Source organism: Lepidothrix coronata, unplaced genomic scaffold (genome assembly GCF_001604755.1).
Source record: "Lepidothrix coronata isolate B3197 unplaced genomic scaffold, Lepidothrix_coronata-1.0 Scaffold2, whole genome shotgun sequence".
Taxonomy (NCBI): Eukaryota; Metazoa; Chordata; class Aves; order Passeriformes; family Pipridae; genus Lepidothrix; species Lepidothrix coronata.
This window is the reverse complement of record NW_016690182.1, coordinates 981,300-1,007,228: the sequence shown is the minus strand read 5'-3', so window position 1 is coordinate 1,007,228 and position 25,929 is coordinate 981,300. Positions and strand designations below refer to the sequence as shown.

General features: G+C 45.0%; 1 protein-coding gene across 1 annotated transcript; it reads left to right on the top strand.

Annotated features, from left to right (window-relative positions):
* The first annotated feature begins 590 nt into the window (after positions 1 to 590).
* Positions 591 to 24,837, top strand: RNF128 (ring finger protein 128, E3 ubiquitin protein ligase). Its single transcript, XM_017819098.1, has 7 exons — positions 591 to 1,032; positions 12,858 to 13,105; positions 17,554 to 17,625; positions 18,213 to 18,295; positions 20,858 to 20,954; positions 21,795 to 21,972; positions 23,388 to 24,837. The coding sequence occupies exons 1-7, from the start codon at positions 591 to 593 to the stop codon at positions 23,522 to 23,524; spliced, it is 1,257 nt and encodes a 418-aa protein (XP_017674587.1). The 3' UTR covers positions 23,525 to 24,837.
* The last annotated feature ends 1,092 nt before the right edge of the window (positions 24,838 to 25,929 follow it).

Sequence of the window (25,929 nt, the reverse complement as noted above, 5' to 3'; positions counted from 1 at the left end):
GAATGTTCAGCAAACATGAACTCGGCGGCGGGAAGTGGCTGTTTCTCGGCCGGGCACCACATGCTGGTGCCTCTGTGCCTGTGGGGCGTCAGGGGGTCGCCCGTTCCAGGGGTCCCCACAGCCAGCCCCCGGTGCTCCGTGGGCTGTGGGCACTGGTGCGGGCTGGGTGAGGAGACTGCTGTGCCGGGTGGTGAAGGAGGGGGTGAGCCCCCCTTCCTGAGAGGCACGCGGGGGGTCATCCATCACCCCGAGAGGCGATGTCAGCAGGAGCCATCAGTTGTCAGAGGTGACCCGGGTGGGTGACCCTCCGCGTCCCCCCGGGAAAAACGTGTTGGTGACGCACTGCCCCGGGAGGGGATCCGGCGAGGGGGACGCCTGGATGCGCACCCCGCTCACCACCGTCGGGGCCGCAGCGCTCGGGGGTCTCCGTTCCGGCGGGGGTCGCGGCGGGGCCGGGGGTTCCCTGCGGGGCCGCGGCGGCGGGCGGTGCGGTGCGGGGGGCGGGCCGCGGCGGGGGCGGCCCCGCTCCTCCCCCGGCAGCCGCGGCGGCGGCTTTAGGCGGCGGCGCGGCCGGGCCGGGCCGTGCGGGGATGCCGTCGGGGGCCGCGCTGCTGGCGCTGGCCGCGCTGCTTTGTGCCGTCCCGCCGCCCGGTCCCCGCGGGGCGGCGGCGGCCGCGGCCTGGACCGCCTGGCTGAACGTGTCGTGGGAGAGCGGCGCGGACCGCAACCGGAGCGGGTGGGAGGCGGGCGAGAGCGGCCTGTACGGGCTGGACTCGCCGCTGCAGTCGGCCGAGGGGCTGCTGGTGCTGCCCGACAGCCCCGACGCCTTCAACGCCTGCAACGCGCTCACCAACTTCAGCGGGGCCCCCCCGCCCGGCGGCGGCTCCCCTGGCTGGCTCGCCCTCATCCAGCGCGGCGGCGGCTGCTCCTTCGCCGACAAGATCCGCCTGGCCGCGGAGCGCGGCGCCGCCGCCGCCGTCATCTACAACTACCGCGGCACCGGCAACGAGGTGCTGCCCATGTCCCACCACGGTGAGCGCCGGGGGCGGGCGGGCTTGGGCAGAGAAGGGTCCCCGCGCTGGGAGCGGTGCGGGAACGGGGCACTGCCCGGGCTCGGCCCCCGCCGCACATCCCAGCGCGGCTCCTCAGTAACAGCCGGGAATGTCCCAGCCTCTCCCGCACCGGGGGAGTTTCTGGCCGGTGCTGTTCCGCGCGCTGTGGCTGCTGTTGGTTTTCCTCTGATTAATGAGTAACCATTCGCGAAAGCTGCGGCGGTGGCTGGGGCTAAGGGCGAGCGGGCTCTCCCCGAGCGCTCTGTCCGGGCCGAGCCCGGGCTGTAGGTGTGCGGGGCTGGCGATGTCTCCACTTGGTTTGGGTTTCTGGCCTGAGCCGGTATCCGCCAGCAGTGGTGGATGCTGAGGTTTTTAAAGCTTGTTAGGTGTGTGGAGTTGATTTGGGCCGTGAAATAGGCTGGGTTTCCATGCTCAGACACCATTTCTCCCTATGCCTGCACTAACCAGCTCAGAAAGAGATGGAGCACGAGACTCTCCTGTAGGTAACTTTTCATCAGTAAAATTCCACTTGCAATGGAAGAAGCTGAATCCCTTTAAAGGTTATTTTGCAGTTTAGAGATGCTGATGACAGAGCCCCTCTTCTCTTACTGTTGAAAGTCTCCCACTTGCCAGAAGTGTTTTGGTTTTTTTCCCTGACCTGCCCATCTTTCAAATGAAGAATGAGATTTGACTGTGTTTAGGCTAATGTTACCTGCAGCACTAGGCTGAAGGCTGTGTAAATGCCTTCTGGTGACAGCCTGAGCAGGGTGAGTGGCTTTGGTGGCTCTGTCCAGCTGTTTGACAGATGCGCACACACCTGCTGGGCATGTTGGAATTCTGTGAAGTGGTGCTGTTTTGTAAAGCCACATCTTCTGGAGTGAAATAAAAGAGTGAAAAAAAGAAAATGGTGCGTCTTTAAACTTTGAGTGGTTAAAAAAATAGTTACATCCTTGCAGGACCCCTCTTAGAAGGGGTGGAGAGGATTTCTGTCTGTTAGCTATGAAGGCAAGTGTTCTGGTGAGACAAGGAAACAGTAGCTGCCTCTGGATTTTCACTGTGTGTAATCTTAATGAACTGTAGGACTGTTGGTACTCTGCTTTAAGAATTCAAAACATACAGTCTGGACAGGCCTTTCTGAGGTAGAGCTTTCTTATGTAATCAAATCATCAGCTGACAAATGCTATTGAGATCTGGCTATTGCTGGGCGAGTTCCTCCTGCTGAACTGACGGGAGCATCCCTGCCTTGAGCCCTGTTCACTGTGTGCCTGCCTAATCCTGCAGCTCTTGGAGGAGCTCCCTTGGCACTGCTGGCTTGGGTAGGTCACTGCTGAACCTGTTCTTGAGGGGAAGGGCTATGTGCTCCTGCCCTCTCCTCCATCCTGGCTGCTGGGAGACTTAAAGCATCTTAACCTTGCCAGGAGCTGCCTCTTGAAATAAACCATGTGTTCTCTGCAGGGTCTGCTCCAAGAGGAGCTCCCTCCTTTTCCTGTGCTGTCCTTAAGCTTTCTGCTGAGGCATTTATGTCAGAGTGGCTCTAGCTGTCCTGATTATCCTGTGTGATGGGTTACTGGCTTCAGGGCATGTTGAAACTTCCCAGCTGAACTGCAGACAAATAGGACAGGGACTGCTTGGAGAAGACAGCTTCTGTCAAACCACATATTTAATCTGCGTGACTCCTCCTTGCCATGTCCTAGCACAATTACTGGGCTAAGCTTGTTGCTGCTGTTGCTTGTCCTTGTTTTAGTCCCTCACTTTCTTTCCTGTTCCAACCTCCCTTCTTCTCTGGGCTTGAGTTCTTCCTCTAGCACCATGTTTGTCTGTGAGTCCCTGTTCTTGCCTCTTCCCACAGCAGTGCTCTTCCTTCTGCTTACGGGGCTTTGGTGACATGCTGTGCTTGGGCCAGTCCTGCCTTCTGCTCCTTCTGGGAGCCAGTGCTCTCCAGCCAAACTTGACAAACATTGCAGGCTTTGAACACAGCCCAGCTGAGGTGAAGCGAGCTACAAGTCACCAGCCTCACTGAGTTTGCCAAGTGCAGGATACTGCTTGTGTAATGCTGATGAGGTCAGCCTACAGCACTGCACCTCAAACTCAGGAGGTGAGAGCTGGTCGTACTGCCCTTTGCTGAACTGTGCTTTGGGATGGGTCTCCTGGCCTCTGTTGGTGGCACTGGATGCCCCAGCTCTTCTGGAGGCAGCGTTGAAGGTGGCCCTGCTCATAAAGAACTGTTTTTGTGCCAGTACAGCTCCCGCCGTGGCTGTAACGGCTGTAGCTGTGCTAACGGTGACTTCACAATCTGAGTTTCCTCATTGGCTTCAATTCTGCTCTAACTGGGGCTATCATATGCCATCAAGTGAAACCAGACAAAGCCAAGCACTTCCTCCAAGCTGAGGCAATGGGAAGTAGTGGGGAGATGTCTTTGCTGGGGCAAAAGCCTCAGAGCTTTGACATGCCTGGGGTAGCATCTCCTCCTGCCAGCAGTGCTGAGGGCAGGAGCTGTCATCTGCCTGGCAGAGAAGGAAGATCTCCTTCTCTGATAAAATATATGGGGCTTTGATAAAATATATGGCACAACATACTTTTCTTTACAGAACCTTGGTAGCAACAAAACATGAAGTTAGTAAGAGAACCTTATCTGAAAGTGCTGTGTGTGTTTTTCTGGGGCTGTCAAACTTGGCTTTTTTAGCAACTTTATTGTTTAGACTTAAATGGGCCTGTATTTGAAGCAGTGTTTGTCCTACTCATCCTGCTTCCAGAGAATTTTTTCTAATCACGTTTGGTCTGATGAATTCTTTATTGCTCGTATCAGTGCTCTGTTATAACCTTTTGGTGTGCCAACTTAACAAACAAACAAACAAAAAACCACCCCCCCCAAAAAAACCCCAAACACACAGATACAAACAACAACAAAGAAACCCCCCAAAAACAAAAAACCCCAAACCAAAGAAAACCCCAACTAAACAACAAAAACAACCCAACAAAACAATCCACCCTGACAATAAAAACAACAGAACACAATAAATAGCCAAATCAGATGTGATCAAGTCCTGCCTAATCATCTTTAACATGTAGAATGCCAAGAATTTCATGGAGTCCAAAGTAATATTTACTTTGTGCTTTTATAAGCACAAACCTGTATCAATTAGCAAACTTGAGTTTTAATTGTGGGCAGTTTAAGGAGATGGTACCGCTCTGTGGCAGGCTGAGCAAGGTTTCAAAGTACAGTTCTGTGTGCTCATAACTGCACCTCTCTGTAATCTCTATTGACCTTCTGGAAAAGACATTTGATTGGAGAAAACCAGCAACATGTGGGGGAAAAAGTGCAGGGCAAGAGTTGATTTGTTTTAAAGGTGGACCTTGCCTTAAGGTAGAACCAGGCTGTTAGGTGGCTTGGGAGTATGGTAGTACCCATGGAAAGCATTCTTTGGTGTTCATTATGTCCCTGCAGCTGGTGGAGAAGGATTCCTTGCAGGTCAGAAAGCAACTGTGAAAATTTTCTTTGGTTTCTTTCTTGTGGTATAACTCTAGACTGTGTAACTGTATAGACTGTATAACTCAGGTGATGTGAGAAGCACATCACCTGATCTGAAGAAGGCTTATTCTGGGGGAACACAGCTAAATAATTCTGGCTAAAGCAGTAACAGCATGTCTCAGGCTAACAAGATCTGGTTCAAGTGTAAACTTGCTTCAGTGGGTGAAAGGGGAAGGAAAGGTTAAATATGTAGCACAGCCACTTAACTCGTTCTGCAGGAATTTCACTGAGGTAAAGGCTTATCTCCATATGCTTAGAGAAAACAGTGTATGGCAAAAGTGTCTAATTGTGCTCTGCTCCAACTTCGTATGAGGTGTGATCTTCAGAAACAAGCTAAAACTTCTTCATGGTATTAAAAGGCTGATGTGAGCTGTAAAACTGTTAAAGATTGAGACAGAATTGTAATCCCAAGGCAGGCTGTGCTGAAGCTTTGTAAGCATTCTGTAAACAACTAGAGTACCTCTCCTTTGCAGTGAGTGAAGAATTGTGCTGAGGACATCTGAGGTGAGGAATGAGCATACAAGGTCTAATTGATGACACTTGCTCTCTCATGTTACCTGGCCATGGCCAGGTGAGACTCTGCAGATTATTTAGCCCTTCCTACCAGCACTCCTTTTTGAGAAGGACCTTGCATGCATCTGCTGTGCCTCAATGGTATTTGCAGTCCGTAGTGTCTGGAGTTTGTAGCTCTTTGCATCTGAGAATTAACTCTTCCATTTGTATATGCTGCAAATTTGTCTTTATGTGCTCAGTTCTCCTGGCTGCTTGGTTTAGAGTAAATTAATGTCACAGCTGTAGTGGCATTCAGACAACCAGCCCTGGTACGTGGGTCTGGCTGATCTCCCCACCTGCAGGGTAAGGTGGGGTGTGACAGTGTGACAGTGAGTTGGGGCTGCCCACAGCACCAAGGTCTGTGAGCAAGCAGGAGAGGCACTGAGAAGCTGGATAGACTAACTAGTGCTATTGACAACTTCTGATCCCTGCCATTGCTCTTTGAGATATAATTTAGATACCTCTGTGCCATGGAAAACCGCAGGAAAAGGCATCACCCTTTAGATAGCCTGAAATAGGTCTGTGAAGTGCCCTTGCTCTTTGGGTTTACTGGACTGTTGAAATGTGAAAGGATGAATTAAAATCCTAAGTGACAGCTGTGGTAGCAGAGGCTTCATTGTGTGGGACATCATGTCCTTAAAACAATGACAGTGCTTGTTTGCCTCCAGTCCTGAATGTGCTGGTGAGCACACAGTGATCAGCTCAGCACGGTTCCCCACTGTATCCAGTGTGAGCTGTCATCTTTCCACAGACAGATGCCTTCTGGCTTACACTGTGCTGACTTACATCATTTTACCACTAGCTTTCTCAAACTCACTTGTTCCCAGTGAGCACTTAGCTGCCACCAGCATGTGGAGAGCAAGGGATATTTAGCGGTGAGCGCAATCTCATTCAAAGAGGGTGAGCAATGTATTTACTAAATCAAAACTGCTGAAAGCTGTTGAGTAAATCCAGCGAAGAATTTTCATTAGGGAATGTTGCTCTCTGTTTCTCCAGGGGATATTAGATGCTGTTTGCTAGATTGAAAGGTGATACTTTACTGTTGCAAGTGCCACTGACCAAAGAGCACGTGAAGAGAGCCATCCTACAGGTCTCATTAATCTCTGTGCCCTTAGTAAGTGTTACTGTTTTAGATGCTGTTTTAAATGATGATTTCATGTTATAAATGTTCTAAGATTTAGGGCCTGAGAGCATTTACATAGGTCTTAAAGGCTCAGAAAGGGGAGGGGGGGAGAAAAAGGCTGGTAATTGTTGGATTCACTGGACAAATAATAACACTGTCTAAACTAAATAGAGTGCAGGTTTGTTTCCACCTCCAGTATCCCCTGTGGACCAATGGAAACTCACATCATGTAAAACTACCTTTGGTCTTGATGTGCTCCTTCAGACACTCAGCCTGTTTGGTAAAGTTTCCCCTCACTTCCTAGTGTGGAAATCTTCCTTCTCCACAGTAACGTTTGGCCCATCTGGAGGCCATCCTCTCCGAGGAGTCTCCTTAGGTGTTAGTCCCATTAATAAATGCTATGTTGGTGAGGAGCATGTGGTGGCATGTTCCTCCAGGCAAAGACCACTGTGGGCATGAACTCTCCAGAGCAGGAGTTCCTTTTCTGCAACACTGACACCATTTATCAGGGAATTTCTCTTCTTCCCTTTCTTCTAATCTCACTGTGCTGTCCTTACTCTTCTAAGGCTCTGCCTCATATTTAAATTTCTGTAATGCTCCTCTCCCCCTTTTTAAAAATTTAGTTTCTTTTTAAGACCTTGCCTTTCATTCCTGAGTATTCCTGCCACCTTTTAACACTTTTTCGTGTGTCTTGCTGTCTTGTTCACCGTATTCATCCGTGACATGGATGAAGGGACAGCACATACCCTGAGCAATTTTGCTGATGATACAGAATTGGGATGAGTGGCTGGTACACCAGAAGTCTGTGCTGCTATTCAGTGAGGCCTGGGCAGGCTGGAGAGCTGGGTGGAGAAGGTTCAACGCGGGTCCTGCACCTAGGGAGAAATAACCCCAGGCACCAGTACAGTCTGGGGGCTGACCTGCTGGAGAGCGGCTCTGTGGAGAAGGCCCTGGGGGTCCTGGTGGACAACAAACTCTCTATGAACCACTTGTGCCAAGAAGGCCAAAGGTATCTTGGGGTGCATTAGGAAAAGCACCTGGACTGAGCCCAGGGAAGGGCTATGAAGATGATGAGGGACTGGAGTATTTCTCCTGTGAGGAAAACTGTGGGAGCTGGGCCTGTTCAGCCTGGAGAAGACCGAGGGACCTCATCAATAAAATATGTTTTATTATCAGCAAAAAATATGTTAAGAGTGGGTGTCCAGAGGATGGGACCAAAGTCTCTTCAGTGGTGCCCAGTGACAGAACAAGGGGTAACAGGCACAAACTGAAACACAGAAAGTTCCACCTGAATAGGAGGAAAAACTTTACCGTGAGGGTGACAGCACTGGAACAGGCTGCCCAGAGAGGTTGTGGAGTCTCTCTCACTGGAGATATTCAAAAGTTGTCTGGATGTGATCCTGTGCAACCTGTTCTGGGTGAACCTGCTTTAGCAGGGGGGTTGGACTAGATGATTTCCAGAGGTTGTTTCCCACCCTAGCCATTCCATGATTTTGTGTGAATGTTTACCTCTGGGAGCTGAAAGGCTTGTGTGTTGAGGAGGAAGAGATCAGGCATAGTGCCATCTGTCAAGTAAAGCAAGCTGAAAGTAGATTTAATTAAGCCTAGGAGATAGTGTGAGGAAGAAGACAGTTCAATCAAAAAGCTGAGGTCACAAGGGGCTGTTACTTTAAATAATTGCAAAATAGCCTGGAACCGAGCAATTCTTTTATCTTGGTGCCAGGTAATGTTTGGAGTGGAGAACAGGCAGAGAAGGAGAAGGGACAAGCCTATGAACATGTCAGCTTATCCAGGCTTAAGTTGTTCCTGAACTATGAGTTCAGTCACCCTCCCCTCTTGCAAAGGGGAGAGCTTATTGCAAGGCAATAAAGGCGTTTCCTCTGACAGTGTCTGCGATGGAGGATGATTGTGGGGATGGGCACATTCCTGATGAGATTTTGCCTTATGCGTCTGGATGAGAGCAGTCAGCACCCTTTTTTGTCCACAGTGTACCATGGGTGAGAGCAGAGCTGCCCTGCAGGCTCTGGTTTCCTAGTGTCTGAGGCCAGGGAGAGCCCTCGTGTCCCTGGAGTGGTGTAGTGCTGAGACATGATGGCTTCTGTGTGCAGTGCTCGCCTGTCACCTGAGGTGAATTATGTCACGTCAGTAATACCAGATCAGTCTGTGTACAACGATAGTTTATTTTCCTTCCTACTGTAACAGATAACATTAAGCTTGTACAGGCCTGTTTGATAACCACCAGAAATCCCAGTACAGTGAGATAAGCAATATTTAAGATGTCTTTTTCTTTTTTTTTTTTTTTTTTTAAACCCGAAGCCGGTATATCAGATATTCCTCTTACATGCCTGAGGAGTCAGGTGTGCTGATCTGGTGGGAAATGGTTGGAGTGTCAACTGACAGTGTCTTTCATGTTAAAGTACAGGAGATGGCTTGATCTCCTAATGCCTTTCTGCTGATGCTGGAGTTGGAGGGGTACCAGGGGAATACCTCTACCTCTTTGACTAAGGCTGAAGACACAGCTAGTGCTGATTTTGTGTGCTGAAAGTACCATATCATATAGATAAAAGCAAAGATACAGCCATCAAGTTGAGAGTTTGTATTTAATCTCTTGAAAGAACCTTCAGATATTGATTCTGCTCTGGTTAAGGAGAGCCTGACCTTTCTTTGAGAATTCAAACTCCAAAGTCTGCTTTTTGCCTTTTTTTTTTTTTTTTTTTTGTATGTGAACATTCAAAATCAGAAGTAATTTCTTCCATTCTGCACTTTCTGAGTGAGTGGCTCACATGGTGGTCAGCTGGGGCTGTTGAAATGGATTGCAGGTTCCACAGGACCAGGGGCTGTGTGGGGGTATTCCTGAGTGAAGTGTTGGGGTGAGCTGCTTTGGTTCTGGGGAGAAACAACACAGTTGTACTACGGCAGAGGTGCAGGTTGCACAGGCACTCTCTGGACAAAGTGAAAGAAACTTAATTTCACTCCACTTAAAGATGATACAAAACTTTGGAATTTCAGAAAGGGGAGGAAAAATTACAGAATCAAAAATGTTGGAGTTTGTGTATGGCATGCTAGCTTTTCCTTGTTCTGAAATAACTTGCCTACTTATCATCTTTTATACCTTCTTTCTTAAAAATGCCCTCAGAATTGTTGCCTTCCTCACATGTTTTCAGCAAACGGTGTTGCAGCTTGGTCTGCTCCCAAAGAGAAAAAGGTCCCCTAACAACATTACATCCTGTTCATGGTAAATGGTGATAGAGACATTATAGGGGTTTGGCTTTTGCTATCCAAGAAAAGAACAGTCTATGGAATTTGCCCAAAGCTACACTGAGGCCTTTAAACCAAAATGAAGGGGTCTTTCATGTCTTAATTGAAGCGGAATTTGCTTGGTTTAAACACTGCAAAATGGTTCCAATGCCTGAACAAGCTGAGAAACTACTTTTGAGTGGGGGTAGAGGAGCTGACTTAGGGCTGGAGTCCTTGAGTTGTCTTTGGTCAGGGGATTGTTTGCCCCTGAGATCTGAACCTTGACTTGATGTGCTTTAATGCATGAGCAGGTTGTGATTTTATTGCTAGAAGTGACTGCTGTTAAGCATGGATTAGGTTCCATTGCAGTCTGCTGAATATTGTGGGGTGAATGTTCTCCAGGACCTAGAATTTTCTTGGTTCACGATAGATTTATCTGTAGCACACACAAGATTAGTACTGGATTATAATAATCTCCCTAAATGAATATGAAAAGACAGGTGTTTACTATGCAAAAGTTAATGCTCCCAGCTCTATGCTGCCCTTACACATTGCATTTCTCTCCTGAATTGCCAAACCCTCAACTTCATGTTTATAGGGAGCAGAAGTGTAATTGCAGAACAAGTGAAGTCTTTGCAGGGCAGTGTTTAATATAGGTATTGATATTGGTATAAATAGATGCAAACTCTACTTTGCATTTAAGGCAACCTGATACAGGAAGGTAAAACTTTGATCCCAGTCATGCACTGTCCTTGTGTGCCCAATCTGCTTGTGCCCCAGCTCTTCCCTACCACAACACACCATTGAGGTTCTTGTGCTTTATCTGTGCTAACCCATTTCCTCCAGATTTTGACCAGCAGGTACCTCCTGAAAAACTCCAAATCTACAGAGGCAGGCTGTGTTTTTCTAAAGACTTGAATAACTTACCCTCTCCAGTTTCACAGGGAATGAGAAAGGAAAGAGGCTGGGGAATGTTTAACTAAACAGGTCTTGCTTCTGTTTAGCAGTGAGCCCATTATTAGCCAAACAGGCAGCAGCTTAATTTCACCTTCTAGTGTCCTTTAAAATCTGTTAGAGAAGCTTTACCTGAACCACAAAAGCTGACAACACCTGGATGATGAGCTTGGGTTTCTGTGAGGTTTTTGCCATGCACAACTAACTGACTTATCTTTTGCTTTGCTGCAGTCTGGGGGGTTAGAAAGCTGACAGTTGAGGGCAGCTGCCGTGCTTGGGACACCTCTGCAGATGTCCCCTCAAATACCTTGTTTCCAGTGTGATGCTCGAGTCTCTGTCCAGGTCGTTGTTTCAAGGCCACCGTAACACGTTTCAGTACCTGGTGGGAGTGATCCTAATGCTTTTATTCTAGAAACACAGCAGTTGTCCTAAACGTGGTGCTGATGGAAATGGCCACTCTTCTGCCCTTGTTGAGCCAGTGTCAAAGCCACCAGCTGGTGCTTGCATGTGCTTATCTAAAGCAGAGCTGAAATTGCAAGAGAAATCTCTGGGGGTGAAAAGAGTGAGGAGGAATTAAAGCTGTCATCTAAAGACATCTTTGTGAACTGATCAGCTTGAGACTTAAATGGAAGATGTTTTTTTCTTTAAGGGTAAAACTCATCCACAGCAGATGGCTTAGTAGCTGGAGTGGTTTTGCAGGCTGATGGGGATGTTTCATTAACAGGAGTCCCCACGCTGCGTCTTGTGTTGTGCATAACCACAAGCTATATTTGCTGTGAGACGTGCAGAAGCGAAGGGACATAAGGCAGAACAACCTTTTTTTGCTTTTTTTTGGTAGGCTTTTTATTTTCTCATTGTTATAGCCTGATCTTTCACACTTTCTTCCATGCTTATGAAAGCATGTCTCAGCATCTGACTTGACCCATGCTTAATTCTTTGCTTGCTTCTAACACCTGACTCCAGCTCATTTTCTAACTGATGTATAACCCCTAGTTCATCCTAAAGGACAGTAGTTGCAGGTTGGCTGGTTTTTATTTTTTAAATTACTTTTTCCTCTTTTCTGTGTGATGTCCTCATTAAAGTTTAGTCCCACTAAGGAGGGTTGCTTGCCATGCTGGGTCACAGACATTATGTGAACAAGCTGGAAAACTAATGAACACTTTCTCCAATGACAGCCTTTGTGATTTAGCACCAATTCTAGTTTTTTTGGTATCTGAAAGTTGGGTAAGGTTTCTCTTAGTAGAGGGACAAACAATTGGTCTCCCCATAAAAGTGTTTGACTGGGAGGTTAGCTAAAAATAGTACTTCTGTAACAGTCTTTTGTTCCTCCACCATGCAATGTCTATTATGAATGTTGTGCAGGTGATAGTTTAATGCAGCAGAACTCCTGATCAGTTGGTTTTCAAATCTATTTTTCTTGTATTTAGTTTAGAGAGATACCAGTGATAATTTACTCATCTCCCTTTCTCCCCGTTTTTTTTTTTATTTGTTTGTTTTTTATCTTTACCTCTTAAGAGCTTCTCTGTTATATTGGGACTGTCTGAAGTTCCTGCAAATGGTATCAAATGTCCTCAAGCCCTTGCATGTCACTAAAATGAAAGCAGTTTCTTCTGGTCTGTACTTGGGGACTGGAGTTGGTTGAAATTTCTTCCTACCATAAAACTTTTTGTTCCTTTGACTTGTCATGGTGTTCAACTGAGTGAATAAAACTTGTTAAAATCAGGATGGTGTTTGCCATCTTGCCACCAACTGTTTAAAAGCTGAGCATACCTCCCTCCATATTTGCTTCCCTCTGAATTTGCATTAGAAACTCACAAAAACATTTATAGTTCACAACCAAATTGCACTCAAATAATTTCTCAATTGCTGCTGAGAATAGAGAAGCAAAGGCTGATCTATGGCTTTGACTGCTCAGTGTCTGGAGAAGTACTCAACAGTACTGTCAAATTTAGAAAAGAGGTGTTAAGAAGTAGCAGCGGAACAGGAAAGAAGTCGGATCCATTACAGGAAGCAATTCCCACACAGATACTGCAATCCTCCGTGACCTCACTCTGTAGAGGATTTATTTTTAACTTTGTGTAGTTCAAAGGCATGTTAAAATGTAAATCACCAAAGTGTTGTGTCTAAATAGGACAGTGAGTGTCCTATATATGAGTGAGGAGTGCTGTGGAGATGAGTGAATTCTAAACATACTCTAAACATACTCTAAATATGCAGCTCACAGGTAATTGAATGTACCTTTCAACTGGACAAGCATATGGTGATGACACTTGCTCCATCAGCTCATGGTGAATCTACAAATACCAGTTAGAAACTTGCCACAGTCTTTACTGTAGCACTTGAACTGGAACATCTAAGACACTGGTACAACACCTGGTAACTGTACATGGATTCCCCTTCTCCTTTGCAGGTGCTGAAAAGATTGTTGCAATTATGATTGGCAACCTGAAAGGCATGGAGATCCTGCGGCGGATTCAGAGCGGCATGAAGGTGACAATGGTCATCGAAGTGGGGAAGAAGCGCAGCCTCTCCATGAATATCTTCACCATCCTCTTCATCTCGGTGTCATTTTTCGTTGTTGCAGCAGCAACCTTGGGCTGCTATGTCTCTTACTCTGCTCGGAGACTCATTGTTGCAAGGGCCCAGTCCAGGGAGCAGGTGAGTCAGTGCCATTGATTTTTTTATATCCCCAGGCCTCCGTGGTGTGGATCTTAAGGACAAAATGCTGGTTAAGCTCCAAAACGACTGAATTTGTTTGTTCCACAGGAAGGCATGTGATCTTTAAAGTACCAAGAGATACACCTTTGAGCAGCTTAAAACTTTCCTAAAGAACAGCAAAAAGTAAACTGTCTGGAGAAAACAGTTGACTGTGTTTAGTTAACTGTGTCTCCTACAAATTTTAGGCCCTGAACTGCAGTGCAGCCCTAATGCTGATGTATTGGAGGCTGTGAGGGAGCTAAACTGCTCTTAGCTGACCCTCACCCTTCCCACATAGCACTGCCCATGTGCCTGCTGTAACAGGAGACATGATGGAAGTGTGTCTGCAAAATGGGGCATGACTTTGGCCACAGGTTGGGAGGCTGCTGCCTGTTGAAATCTGCTTTCTGACTGAAAGCCTTCTGAGAATTGCAGTAACAGCCTCAAAGAGAAGTTAAAAAAAAAACACTGTTAAAGTGCTCTTTAAACTCATGGAAGTGAGATGCTAATGATCTACGTATCCAAGTAACTTTCTTCTGTCCAATAATATGATCAGCTCATAGGACTAAAGCTCACAACTTTTTCTTCAAAGTTTAATGCTAAACGAAGCTGACCGGGAAAAACTGGGTGCCCTACATACTCTTTATTAAATCCAGTTGAAATGTTTGCTCCTTTAAAGGTATTTCACAGTGCAGTTGTGGAAGCCCAGCTTTATTCTGAGCTATCAGGCTTTCAAGAAGCTACAGATGTTATTAATGCCTCAGTGGTAGCTGCTGCTGGGAAAATCCAGTCTGCTTGGCTAGCACCTTCACAAACTATTTCAGTCTTGGGCTTCGTGTGCAGAAGGAATTTACAGTAGATTGAAAAATAACATTGATAAATGACATGCCAGTTCCACATGATTTCAGCTGAACTGAAATCAAGGAGCCTTAGGAAGTGCTTTATAAAATGTAAAATGTAAGAATAAATGTAAGAATAAAAGAGAAAGCTTGTCTGCTGTCAGGGGGTGAAAATGTACTATCCTGTCAAAGTGAAACTCATAGACAATCCAGAATTGTTTTCAATTGTTTTTATGCCCTGGTATCTCAGACTGACCTCGCAGATAAGCAAAAAGTAACAAGAAAGTGCTTGTTAGTGAAGGTGAACTACTAAAAGGTTGTGCTACAGTGTGCCCTGCTAGCCAGCTGATTGGATTTTCAGTGTAGACCAAAGTTTAAGACTTTTAGCTTATTTGGCTCCATGAAGTACTGAATATTAGTCAAACAACTTACCAGCTTGCATGGTACATAGGTGGCTTTCCTGTCATCATTCAGCCCTTTGGAAACTCAGATTGCCTGAATTTCAATCTGTTAGCTGGTGGAGTAAAAGAGTGTGTTTTGTCTCCTTCCTTGCACAGATGCAGAAGGGTTACATGTTCTTTTGGGAAGTGTCTTTAGGGAACAGTCAAGTGTATTGATAATGAAGTGTTACAGATTCTCCCTCTTTTTGAAGTGCACTGAAAATCATGTTGTTTCAGCACTTCAGTGTTGCTCTGAATGCATCCCTTTACTGCTCTTCAAAGTCTCTGTCTGCTTTTTTGACTTTCCCTGTGGGATTATCTTGCTGTTGTGCGAGAAGTCTTTTAAGAGGTCAGTCAGCCACTGAAACCAAAGAAACATTTTTGAATGACTCTCTGGAGTGGTACAATGAGCTAATAGTGATATGTGATAATGATGTGCTGCAGCTTGTGAAGGTGTGGTGGGTTTCTTTAAAAATTGAGTGACTATTGAGAAGAGCCAGTCACATTGTCTTCTGGTCCAAGCAAGAAGAGAAGTTTAGTAGCACATATGTCCCTACCACAGTTAGTTAAAACAGAGTGGCTCTTTCCTCATGAGCTGTCTGTTTGCAACCTGCTAGTTCCTTCTTGAATGCATCTTTTCTGGGCTTGAAATTTAAGTCCCCACCTCTGCAGTCTCTTGCTGCATCATGTGGTTAGTGAGCAAAGACAAGTGTGGTAGGATGGCTTGCTACCTTTTTAGTCAGCAGAGTACTGACAAATTCAGTTCCTCAATATAGTAACCTTCCTTAGTAATGCAAAATGACCCATGATATTATCAGTGACCTGGTTTCTAATTTCAGCTCAAATCTTTGCTTCCATTGATTTCATAAAGATTAGATGTTGCAGCTGAGAAATTACCTAACTAATGGCTTTGGAGGAGGTGAGTTGCTCAACTTTCCACAATTCAAAACTGTGTCCATGGCAGTAGCTACCTCTGGGGAAGAACTTCCTTAGCTTACAGGAGAAAAGCAGGAGTTCCTGACCTCCTTAGAGCTTTCTTGTCTGCATTGCCATGACCATGCTCACAGGGTGCCAGGAAGGCACTCTGCCCCCCTTATGCACAAAGTACTGGAGGTAAAATCAGCAGTGTTGGACTGGGGAAGGCTGAGGACTGAGCGACTGCAAACCTAATTTTCCCAATTAGGTACCTCACTATTTCAACATAGCAGAGCCTGGATAGGAGCTGGGACCTGACCTGTTTTGTAATATCTTGATTCTTTTTCCTCAACTTAGCTATTTTTTTCTAGAGTTGCTGGGTTGGGACTTTCAGACTTCTAACATAATTAACATTTAACATTTGCTTGAAAAACTTGACTTTGCAAAATGCTTTGACATTCCAAGCTCAAGTATCCTGGTAGACTATTCAATAAAAATCTTCCTCTTGCTTCCTTTCTCCATCCCCTGGAGGGGTGTTCTGCTGTACTTGCCAAAATCAATGTTAAAGGTGACTTTGCCATTGGTGCCTTTAATGAAGAGCAATTAAACTGGTGCCTATGCAAAACTTAAAATATTGTTTCGGTAAATTATTAACAATGCAGCCAGTTGGGTCCTGTCTAATATGCTTGGCCTGACACGAGATGTGTAGATGAGATACCAAATGAGGGAGTACATTCCTAGAAAGTTCAGTTTTCATTTAATAACAAGTAGTGGTGACAGTTCTGGCTATGTATGAGAAGTGCTAATATTGCTGCATTCTTCCTCTGTTGATGTTACCACATGTTGATTTTTACCACATTTGCTGCTCAGACTTCTAGGGGCCTCAGTAAAAAGGCTGCTCTCTCAAACACTGAGAAGGGGAACATCATTCCAAAGTTAACCATAAGTGACATACGGAAACATACATTCATGTCTTCAGCAAAAGCTTCCAAGAAAACTCATCTACTTCTTGTTCCTACAAAAATCTGCCTGAAAATGTGTTTGCATCCTCTACCTTTGGATTCTATCTGTCTCTTCCTTGATAGTTGTTAATAATTATCAGCTATTAAACTCTAAAAACCTGCACATGGATGCTCTATCTTAGGTCACCAAAATAATACTGATACACAAATAGCTCATTTTGCACCAAGACTGCTTGACAGTCTCTCAGGTGACCGTATAAATCAAGTTGTTTGCCATTAAGTGCTTCAGCACAGGGAATCTTGTGCAGACTTGAATAGCCAGTCCTTGTGAGTTTATTACGTGTCAGCAGCAGCCTTCCACCCACTTGTCCTTTTGTACTTGTGCCACCGGCACTGCACTTGGAAAAGATTCATGTGACTGGGCTAAAATGCCTAAGGAGATGGAATGCTGGAAAGCTAACAGTGCGGGGCTCCTGCACAGAGCAGCTGAATTGGAAAGAGGCTTTTTGGTTAGCTGCAAAACTGAAGACTGGTCTGTCCCTGAGGTAAGTGTTGTGCTGGGACAGCAGTTCCAGAACTGCCTGATACGCCTCCGTGTCCTGAGGCAGTAAGTGCACCGGCGAGGGAGAGGACAGTCCTATTCTTTGTGTTGGTGGAACAGCCCCAACCTGTGACCTTTAAGCAGAGGAGTTGGCTCCTGGGCTAATTCCAGTGTTGCATTGACAGCTGGACACCAACAGTTGCCAGGCAAGCTGTAAATCGGTGGGGACAGAGGAGTAGTTGAGGGTGCGTTGGAGGTGAGTGGGCTGATCGGTGAAGAGTCTCTCACCATTCATCAGGACGTGAGTGTGTGGCAGGAAGGTGCCATAAAGTGAGGAAAACTATATTGACTGTTGGACTCAGTGTTCGGTCTTCTGTACCAAGTCAGTTTGAAGGCTTCTGTTTGTTTTGGTTGGGTCTAATCTGATCAAGAAGAAACCCTTGGAATTCCTGTGCTTGTGAAAAGGTTGGGTAAAAGCAAAGCAGATGCTAGTGCCTTGTTGGTGAATCATCTAGTCAATAACCACATCAGTATGTCCTGAAACTCTGTTTCATGGTGTCTTGAAATAGCATGGTCATGCTTACTTGGCTTGTTGTGATAACATCTGGGTTCTAAAACTGTTGCCTGCTTGCTGGTAGGCACCCGGGTAAGTATTAGTAACTTAATAGAAAAATGGCCGTGTTTAATTAACCAGGACTGCTTTCTGTCACAGCGACGACTACGGGCCAGGGCTAAGAAGGCCATTGAAGAGATGCAGCTGCGCACCTTGAAGGAAGGGGACAAGGTAGGACTGATCCTATGACCTCATGTATGTATGTTATGGCACAGCCTTTGCACAGAGCCTGGAGAGCGGTCCATAGTACTGGAGCAGGATGCAGAAGTTTCTCTGAGCTCGTAACTGTTGGTGGCAGAGACAGTTCCTCTTTTCAGACCATGTCCTTTTCCAGGCTGCAAGACTTCCTTATATTCTTACAAATCGGGTTATTTTGTTAGCTGCTTGCTTGTAGTCTTGCTGAGGTGAGAGGTCCTAATTTCGCTAGCACGGATGCTTAAAGGTAAACTAGTATATCTAATCAGCTTCACTGGCTTTTCTTTTTGTAACTAAAACTGGAGCTAGCAGTTTCTAAACCTCTACAGTACTGCCTCCAGTAATCCAAGCTGAAATTCTAAACCATGGGTTTAAACTTTAAATGCTTCTGTTGAAGTGTCAGCTTGACTGTGAGTAATCCACACAGTGTGTTTATATAAGATTATATGTGGGAACATCTTGGATGACTTTAGCTAGACCCCTTTGTCTGCAGTAAATTTGATTGGAGTTCAGAGGAAGCTTTCAAAGTCTGTTAATGCTATAAATTCATTTCACTATTTTAGGAGATTGGTCCAGATGGGGATTCCTGTGTTGTGTGCTTTGAACAGTACAAGCCAAATGACGTAATGCGTGTTCTGACTTGCAAGTAAGTTGTCTTCCGAACTGCCCCTTTACCCAAAATCTGTAAGCATGGCTGTTACTTGCTGTTCCTTCTGCTGTGCTAACAAAGCTCATCAAACTTTAATCAAGTTGTTACACAGCAAGCATTCTTGAATCTCTGTCAAAACAATGTTTTGAACAACAGGAACTGTGTAAATATGCTCTTTTAGTGTGCCCCAATGGCCTGTGTTCATAACTTCCCCATGAGCGGACTGACAGGCATCACTTGGCAGACCACAGTGCCCCTCAAGGGCATGCCAGGGCTTTTTAAAGATTTATTCCCTTGCTGATATATAAGAATGTTACCACTAAATTGCAGGTAACTGGCAAAACGTTGCCCATTTCTTGTCCCTTAAGTTACTGCTTACTAAGGGGGTTGTGCTTCTGCTAAACTTGTTAAACCATATTGGCTTTTGTAGTTTAGAAGAAGGCATTTCTCTTCTTGTATGCATCCTCTGAAATAGAGACCAAAACAGAACTATAGCAGTTTATTTTTCTAGAATTCTCCCCTGTTGTATCTTACTGCTGTGGAAGCCCAGTAGTGTAGCACAAAGGCTGGGGTTGCTCCTAAGGTGAGGAATTAAGCTCCTTCAGGACTTAAGGAAACTTGTTCTGTGGGATTCCCCCTGTGCCTGCTGAATGGGACTGCTCTGGCCAAGCGTCTAAAAATCAGAGGGCTGTCATGTGAATTGCACAAATTGTGTACTGGAAGAGGTTTCATAACCTTTGGGGAGGGTTACAAAAAGCAATTGGAAAAATTTTGATGTACGAAAAAGTTCTGTAGAATAGCAAAATCTGTAGCTGGTGTTGTGTGATGAGCAGTGCTATCTGTCAAACACTGTCAAATCTGAGCTGGAGTTCCCTTTGCACCAGGTTACAGTTTTGCAAAGGCTTTCTCTGCTCCCAAGCAGTAGGACCTCTTAAGCTGTTTTGATAACACAAAGTTGGGCTGCTAGGATGTTATCAACCAAATTCCTTGATCTAATGCTTAATACTTTAGAAAAAAAACTGAATAAGCTTTCAGGCGTGGATGAATGCTTAATCGGTTGTCTTGTCACGTTTATGCTCATGAGTAGTCTTGCTTAGTAATGAACTAAGTGCCATGAGTACAGAAACTTTCAGACAAGCTCCAGATACTTCTGGCTGATAGGAGACCTGACTTCTCATTATTTCCCTATAAACCCTGATAATCTTGATATGACTTGCAAACAAAACATGACTTATTGAGGTAAGAGTGGAGTAACTTCTGAACTTTGCTGCGTTATGCTTTGCTCTAAGATTGCTTTCCATACATTTGTGATGTTTCATTCCTCCCGGGCCCAAATGCAGCTCTAAGAGGCACATGCTTAAGATGACTGGATGGACTTAGTAATCTTCACCAGTGGTGATCTCTGCCAGTATCAGCCATATTAAATTCTCTCTCACATGAGTTATAAACTGATATTTACTGCAAGAACACGCTCGATTTTGATGGTTGACCTCAACACTGAGACTTTACTTATTGAAAGCATTTAACTGTATTTATGAAAGAAGCAAGCAATCACATGGTCCTGTGAGTCACACTGGTGGTATCTGAGTCCCTGGGGTGTGGGTGTTTGCCAAGGGCATTCTTGTCCAGAGAGTCAAACTGAAGGCATTTATAGTTGCAGATACACAAAACCAGTGGTAAATCCAAGGACTTAAAATAGTCAGGCATCCAGGAAGTTTCAGGTTGTACTCTAAACGTTAAGTTGGTGCAGCTAGAAGGAAGTGCTGGTAATGTGGGCTGAACTGGAGAATCCTTGGATCCTACTGGGCCGTGGGCTATTGAGCACTGGATGTGGTGATCTCTGCACTTGTCTCATAATAGAGCTGATTAATACTGAGCAGTGCCTGTCTGCCTTGCTGTTTCTATTCAGGCTGAGGGAACAGGCAGATTACAGGATTTCAAGTCATCCTCCTAAATCTGTGGCCTAATTTAGACCCATTGTGGAAGTGAATGTCTTAATAGAAGCACACATTTGCATCTGTGGTGGCTGAACTATATTTACTTTCTTGAGTGCACAGCCTGCCAAATATCCACTTGGAATACACAGTGATTGCATAGACAAAGCAAATGGGTGGGAGTACAGTTTATCTCGAGGACATTACTCTGTGAGATGATTTGTCTATGTAGTTCTAACAGAAATAAGTGCTATTTAGTCATCTGCATCTGCAAGACAGAGGTTAACCTTAAAGCTGAGGCTGAGACGTCAATAATCGTATTTAGTTAAATTATCAGCTGGGAATGTATTTGAAAACGGATTTGGAAGAACAAAAGCTTTAGATTGGTGTAGCAAAAATGCTAATGCTGAATTCTAGCAAGTTATATCAAGATACTAATAAGCACAAACCAGCTACAGGCTGAGAGACCAACTATCTATAACTTTCAACTGAAACTTGAGGCAAAATAAGGTCGTCCACTCTAGAAGGAATAAATTCTCAGTGTTACCAAAGAGTTCTTCACGGGTGGCATATAAGCAGTCTTCCTGGTATGAAACCTAACCTGTTGGCTACCTTCTTCCACCAGCCATGTCTTCCACAAGACCTGTATTGACCCATGGCTTCTGGAACACGGGACGTGTCCACTGTGCAAATGTGACATCCTCAAAGTTTTGGGTGTTGAGGTAAGCCAGCATTCTGTCACAGTGGCAGCTGCCATTGTCAGCATTACACTGATGTAGTAACCACATCTTGAGCTATTTCTTGCTGCCTCTAGAGCACTGGTGGTAAGCCCAGGTGTTGCCATGTCAGTGGCCAGATGCTACAGGACTGCTGTGTCCCTTTTAGGGAAACCTGCAGCTGACCTGGTCTGAGTTGGTATCACCTAAAGCCTTGGGCAGAACGTCAGCCAAAGCTGACTGTCATGCATGGAAGAATCGCTCTTAACTCTTGTGCTTCCAGCTAAGGGTGTTTATCAAAGCTTCAGGCAGACTTCAACAGCTCATACTGTCCCTGAAACCTCTGTTCAGTTCCTCAGTACCCAGAGTCCTTGAAAAGTGAATGTGTTAGCATGGACATCATTCCTGGAGCCACATGATTTCCTAGGATACATCAGGAATTTCTGAGGTGTTCTGTGTTCTTTAATTGCTCATTGCTGCAAGTGCCAGGGGAAACTGCTTTTGCCAATGCCTGACACTGCCCGGACCAGCTAAAATGTGTGCCAGAATTTGCCTGGGGGAGTCATATCTGCACTGAATGGAAGGAAGACTCCCTTTTTGTGGTACTGGGCAGTAAATGAGTGAAGAATGCAGAAGCTGTGTCTGAACTTCCCACTCAGTTAGGCAATAACTGGTTTTCCCCTGGGATGTTGGAGGTTAACAGCAGAACTTTTATGCCATTTTATTTTTTTTATCTCTGGGTAAAAGTGCCCTGGACTCAGTCCTTGCAAGTATTGGTCTCCTGGAAAGATGCAGCCTCCTATCAAGTTTTAACTTAAACCATTTTCTCTTTTTTTTTCCACAAAGATGGATGTAGAAACACGGTCTGAGTCTGTGCAAGCCTCAGGATCCAGTGGGCAGAGACCTCTATCCACTGTCACTATGGTTAATGAAGATGATAATCTCAGTGAGACAGCATCATCTGGATATGATTCCGTACAGGGCCCAGAGGAATCTGCTCAGGAAGCACATGCACCATCAGAAAGTATGTTTACTTTTTCTTATGTCTTGCTGGACTGCATTGCACTTAGTTGCTTAGGCTGTGAATTAGGGGGGTTTGCCGTAATAACATATCACAAGGCTTGATCTTCCCTTTTGTTTTACACTTGATCTGACACTCGATCTTTGTTTTCAAATGAAACACAACCTTGGCGTGAATTAAAAGATGAAGCCTGTGAAAAGAGTAGTTAAAAAATCAGAGGCTTACTACTTCAAGGGCAAAGAGATTTTTCCAAAGATGTCCCTCATCTCTTTGTGGAGATTTCATTTGGATGAGTGTTGCTTTGCCACCAGATCTATCTGCTTTAAGTAGTTACTTATTTACAGAAAACTTATGGGGAGTCCGTCCTGCTCTAGTTTAGAGGGTGCAGGAGAGAGATGACAGGTACTTCAGCTAAATTTCAGATTTTACCAGGGCTGAGTCATACTTGAACACTTTCAGAGAATTTGAAATTCAGTTAATTTGAAAAGACTGTCAGCTTTTCCAAATACTTAATCTTTTTGAACAATAGCAAACTAATTGAAAATGTCTTTTTTTGTGCTTAACTTTGCCAACACATGCTCAGTGTTGCTGTTGGTGTTAAAAATGGAAAGGTTCCAGCTAAACAAACAAAAGTAGCTGTCCCCTGGATTGTGTCATGGCGTTGGGAAGAGGAGTAAGGGGCAAGCTTTCGGAGGTGAAAGGGATGCTCTCTTTCCTGGGGGAAGCCTACTTGATAGGAAAATGGGATTTGCTCCCTGCCTCCTGTGTTGATGTGTTGTTATACAGCAAGTGATGTGTGTATGGGAGTGCCCTGTTCCAGCACCCCCGTAGAGTAGAGGACACTTGCTATGAGCTAAGCACCAGAAGTTGAAATTGCATCCCTACAGGCAACTAGAGTGATGCTGGATTAGTTTGTTACATGGCTCAGGCTCTCGTGTATCCTTGCTTGGAGTGGGAAGGACACACAGGAACATCATCTGAACAAGGTCAATCTGTAGGGAGGCCATCCTCTATGAACCAGTGTGGCCCCCACAGTTTATCCTGAACCTGGTCTCTAGGAGTTGGTCCTGATGCCTTCAGCAGCTCTAAAGATAAAAGAACTGACAATCTCCTAGTTGGATTTCATAGCCTCATAGGGCCTTCTGTGGCTTGAGCACACAACCTCTGCTTGCTCAGCACTACTGAGCTGAGCAGGTATCTCTAGAAATGACAGCTGGTGTCAAGAATGAGCTCACAAACTAAGGAGGGGCAGCAGAAGAGTGGTAGTTGGAGCATTCAAAGCCTTGGATTTCCAACTCTGCAGAAGTGCTGGGAAAGGACCACTGCAGTGAGCTTCTGGAAATCAAGTGAGCTTTAAGGTAGTAAAGCTGGCTTGTGGCACTTCTTAACTTGCCTTGACTTGGTTTTGTTCTGGACAGATGACAACACACCTCCTGTAAATGAAGAATCCCAGCCCTCCACTGTGACTGCCCTTTCGCAGGGCGACAACCCAGGTTTTGAGGGAGATGAAACGCCAGCTTCTGAGGGCAGGGTCGTTTGTGAAGTCACGCTCTAAGGACGTGCCCAGCAACACGGTGCAAGCCTTCTGCAAGGAGCTGCCTACTGCCATTCCATATATACCAAAAATTGCAAGACTGCTGCAGAAAATACTGCGTTGGCAATGTTTAGATAAATAGACTTGTTCAAATCACAATTGTATGGTTTGCCTTTCTTAAAACTGCATTTCCCACGTGAGTTTTAGCACTCTTCAGATAAAGCTGTCTTAAATATAAAGAAAACCAGCAGATTCTAACACTAAAACAAAAGTTCCATCTTCAACAAAGCTTCTCTTCAGTGTTTGAGTTGTTTAAATGAGAAGATTCTTTACGTTGTAGCTGTCTCTACTGGGAAGCGTTTTGAGTTGAGGTTTTTTTGTTGTTTATTGTTTTAATTCAAGTGGATTTTCATTGTAAACAAATTAATTTTTGATCTGGTGTAATGCTTATTTACAACACACGAGGTTTTTTGAACAACACTGTATTTAATGTTTCAGTGCACTAATTTGATAGGAGAAAAGTGCGAACTAATGCTTGTAAAACTGGATTTCGTCCACAGTGTCTTTTGGTTCTCTAGGAAACCAACTGATTCTCTACCTCTCAACTCCAACCTGCCAACCACACATTCCTAAAGTGGAAGAAAAGAAAGCTGCAAGCTGACAGGCCAAATCTGACTTGCACAGTACCGTAAAGGGAACAACTGCGGGAACTTTTCAAGCCTTGTTAATGTTAAACAGTCTGAAAGATCCTCAAGTGACTTGGGGAGTTATAACCATCTCTAGCACCAGCAACATGCCAGAGTCCTGGCTTTGTGGGAATCTGGGATGACTTCAGAAAGAGTAAACTGAAGATGAAAAGATAGATTCTTCCCAAAGGATCTGCTGTGTTTTGTTCAGAAAATGATGCAGCCTCTGAAAGATGCTGCACTGTTGCTGTGTGTTGTCTTGCTCAAGTGCACAAGCTGCAGGGAGAGCTGACGTCCTGTGAGTGTGACAGAGGGTTGGAGAAGCTGTCTGCCACCTGTGTGGAGTTGGGATGGGGTCAAGGAGGAACACTGGGTGCCTCAATAGTAAGTGACTTGGCCTTGCCCAGCAAAGGTAACTAAGGACGTCTTACAAATGCACTTTATTTTTTTACCTCTGTCTCTCTGACTAGTTTCTAATATTAGCAGGACTTTGCCTTAAAGCCTGCAATAAAGAACTTCAGAATCTGGAGGGGAAAAGCAATGCATTTTATTAGTTAGAGTACAAATTAAATGGTTGTAAATATTTCATAATTTGTATTGAATTTGAATATGAAAATGTAAATAAAACTCTATTTTTGATGATCCTGACTGACTTGAAATATTACCAACTCTCATATGGAAGCAGATGCTGAATTTGCCCTGTCCCACAACCCTGAAACTCAAAAATCAGCCGTGTTTGCTCAAAGTAATTGGACTAAGGAGTGCTAATTATGTGCAGGATGCTACCGTTACATGGATTGAAATTGTGTTGAGAGCTTAAAGCTAGTAGCTGTGCTCAATATAAAAGAAAGCCAAGCAGTTTAGGGTGTGTTCAGTGAGCTGCTTGATGTACCTCTGAATTGTTCTTGGAGGCATGTTCAGCACGAGGCAGTCTGCCATGAACTCTTCAGATCAGACAGGCTGTATCTCACTTTTCCTCTGTCAGGTTGCTCAGCATCCTTTCCTTACTCCAAAGGCCATGGCTTGCTTTGAAGAAAGAGCATTTTAAAAATTACTACATGTCCTTTGTTCTGTGCTGTACTATGAGATGTAGTAAAAGCTTGTCGCTCTCCTGGCCGATTTGGTAGCAATTAAGTCTTGTGTTTCTTTGTAGCTCAGTTCTAAGTCTAGTGTAGAAAACTCTAATTGCAAAGCTGACTATAGTCAGACTCCACTCTGAAGCTGTAATTTGCCCTTCCCTCTGAAGTGCAGAGTAGAGAAGGCAACAGCCAAGCAGTAAATGTGCAACCCCTGAGCACTTAATTTCATTTTCATTTCCATTTCACAAAGTTTCTATAAATTTATTGTGGTGTGTATGCTGTAATGTAGTAGAATCTCATGAGGATACACTGTCATGAAATCACTGCCAGTCTTGTGTTCAACTGGGGGCAAGATTTGATGTTCAAGAAAAAAAAAGGGGGGGGAATTCAGATAAATTCAATGCATTGAAAGGCACTTTTTTTGTTTTGTTCCAATCATTTGTGTTGCTTCCTTTAATATAATTCAAGCTTTATATTTACTGTCTTTTAAGAGCAACAAACTTGCCTTTTTCCCAGTACTCGTATTTCTAAGGGTAATGTGGATGCACAAGGAATGCTCTAGTGGAGTAGTAGGGGGTGCAGCAGCTCACACTGATGAACCTGTACTGCTGTAGGATCAGATGATGTGTATGTGTTCCGTCAAGACATGGGCTTGCTTGGA

What these genes read in the sequence shown, in the direction of transcription:
- RNF128 (XM_017819098.1), top strand. Translation starts at nt 591, where the DNA reads ATGCCGTCGGGGGCCGCGCTGCTGGCGCTGGCCGCGCTGCTTTGTGCC. An exon ending in CCTTGAAGGAAGGGGACAAG is followed by an intron (nt 17,626 to 18,212) that starts GTAGGACTGATC and finishes TCACTATTTTAG; the next exon opens with GAGATTGGTCCAGATGGGGA. An exon ending in ATGCGTGTTCTGACTTGCAA is followed by an intron (nt 18,296 to 20,857) that starts GTAAGTTGTCTT and finishes TTCTTCCACCAG; the next exon opens with CCATGTCTTCCACAAGACCT.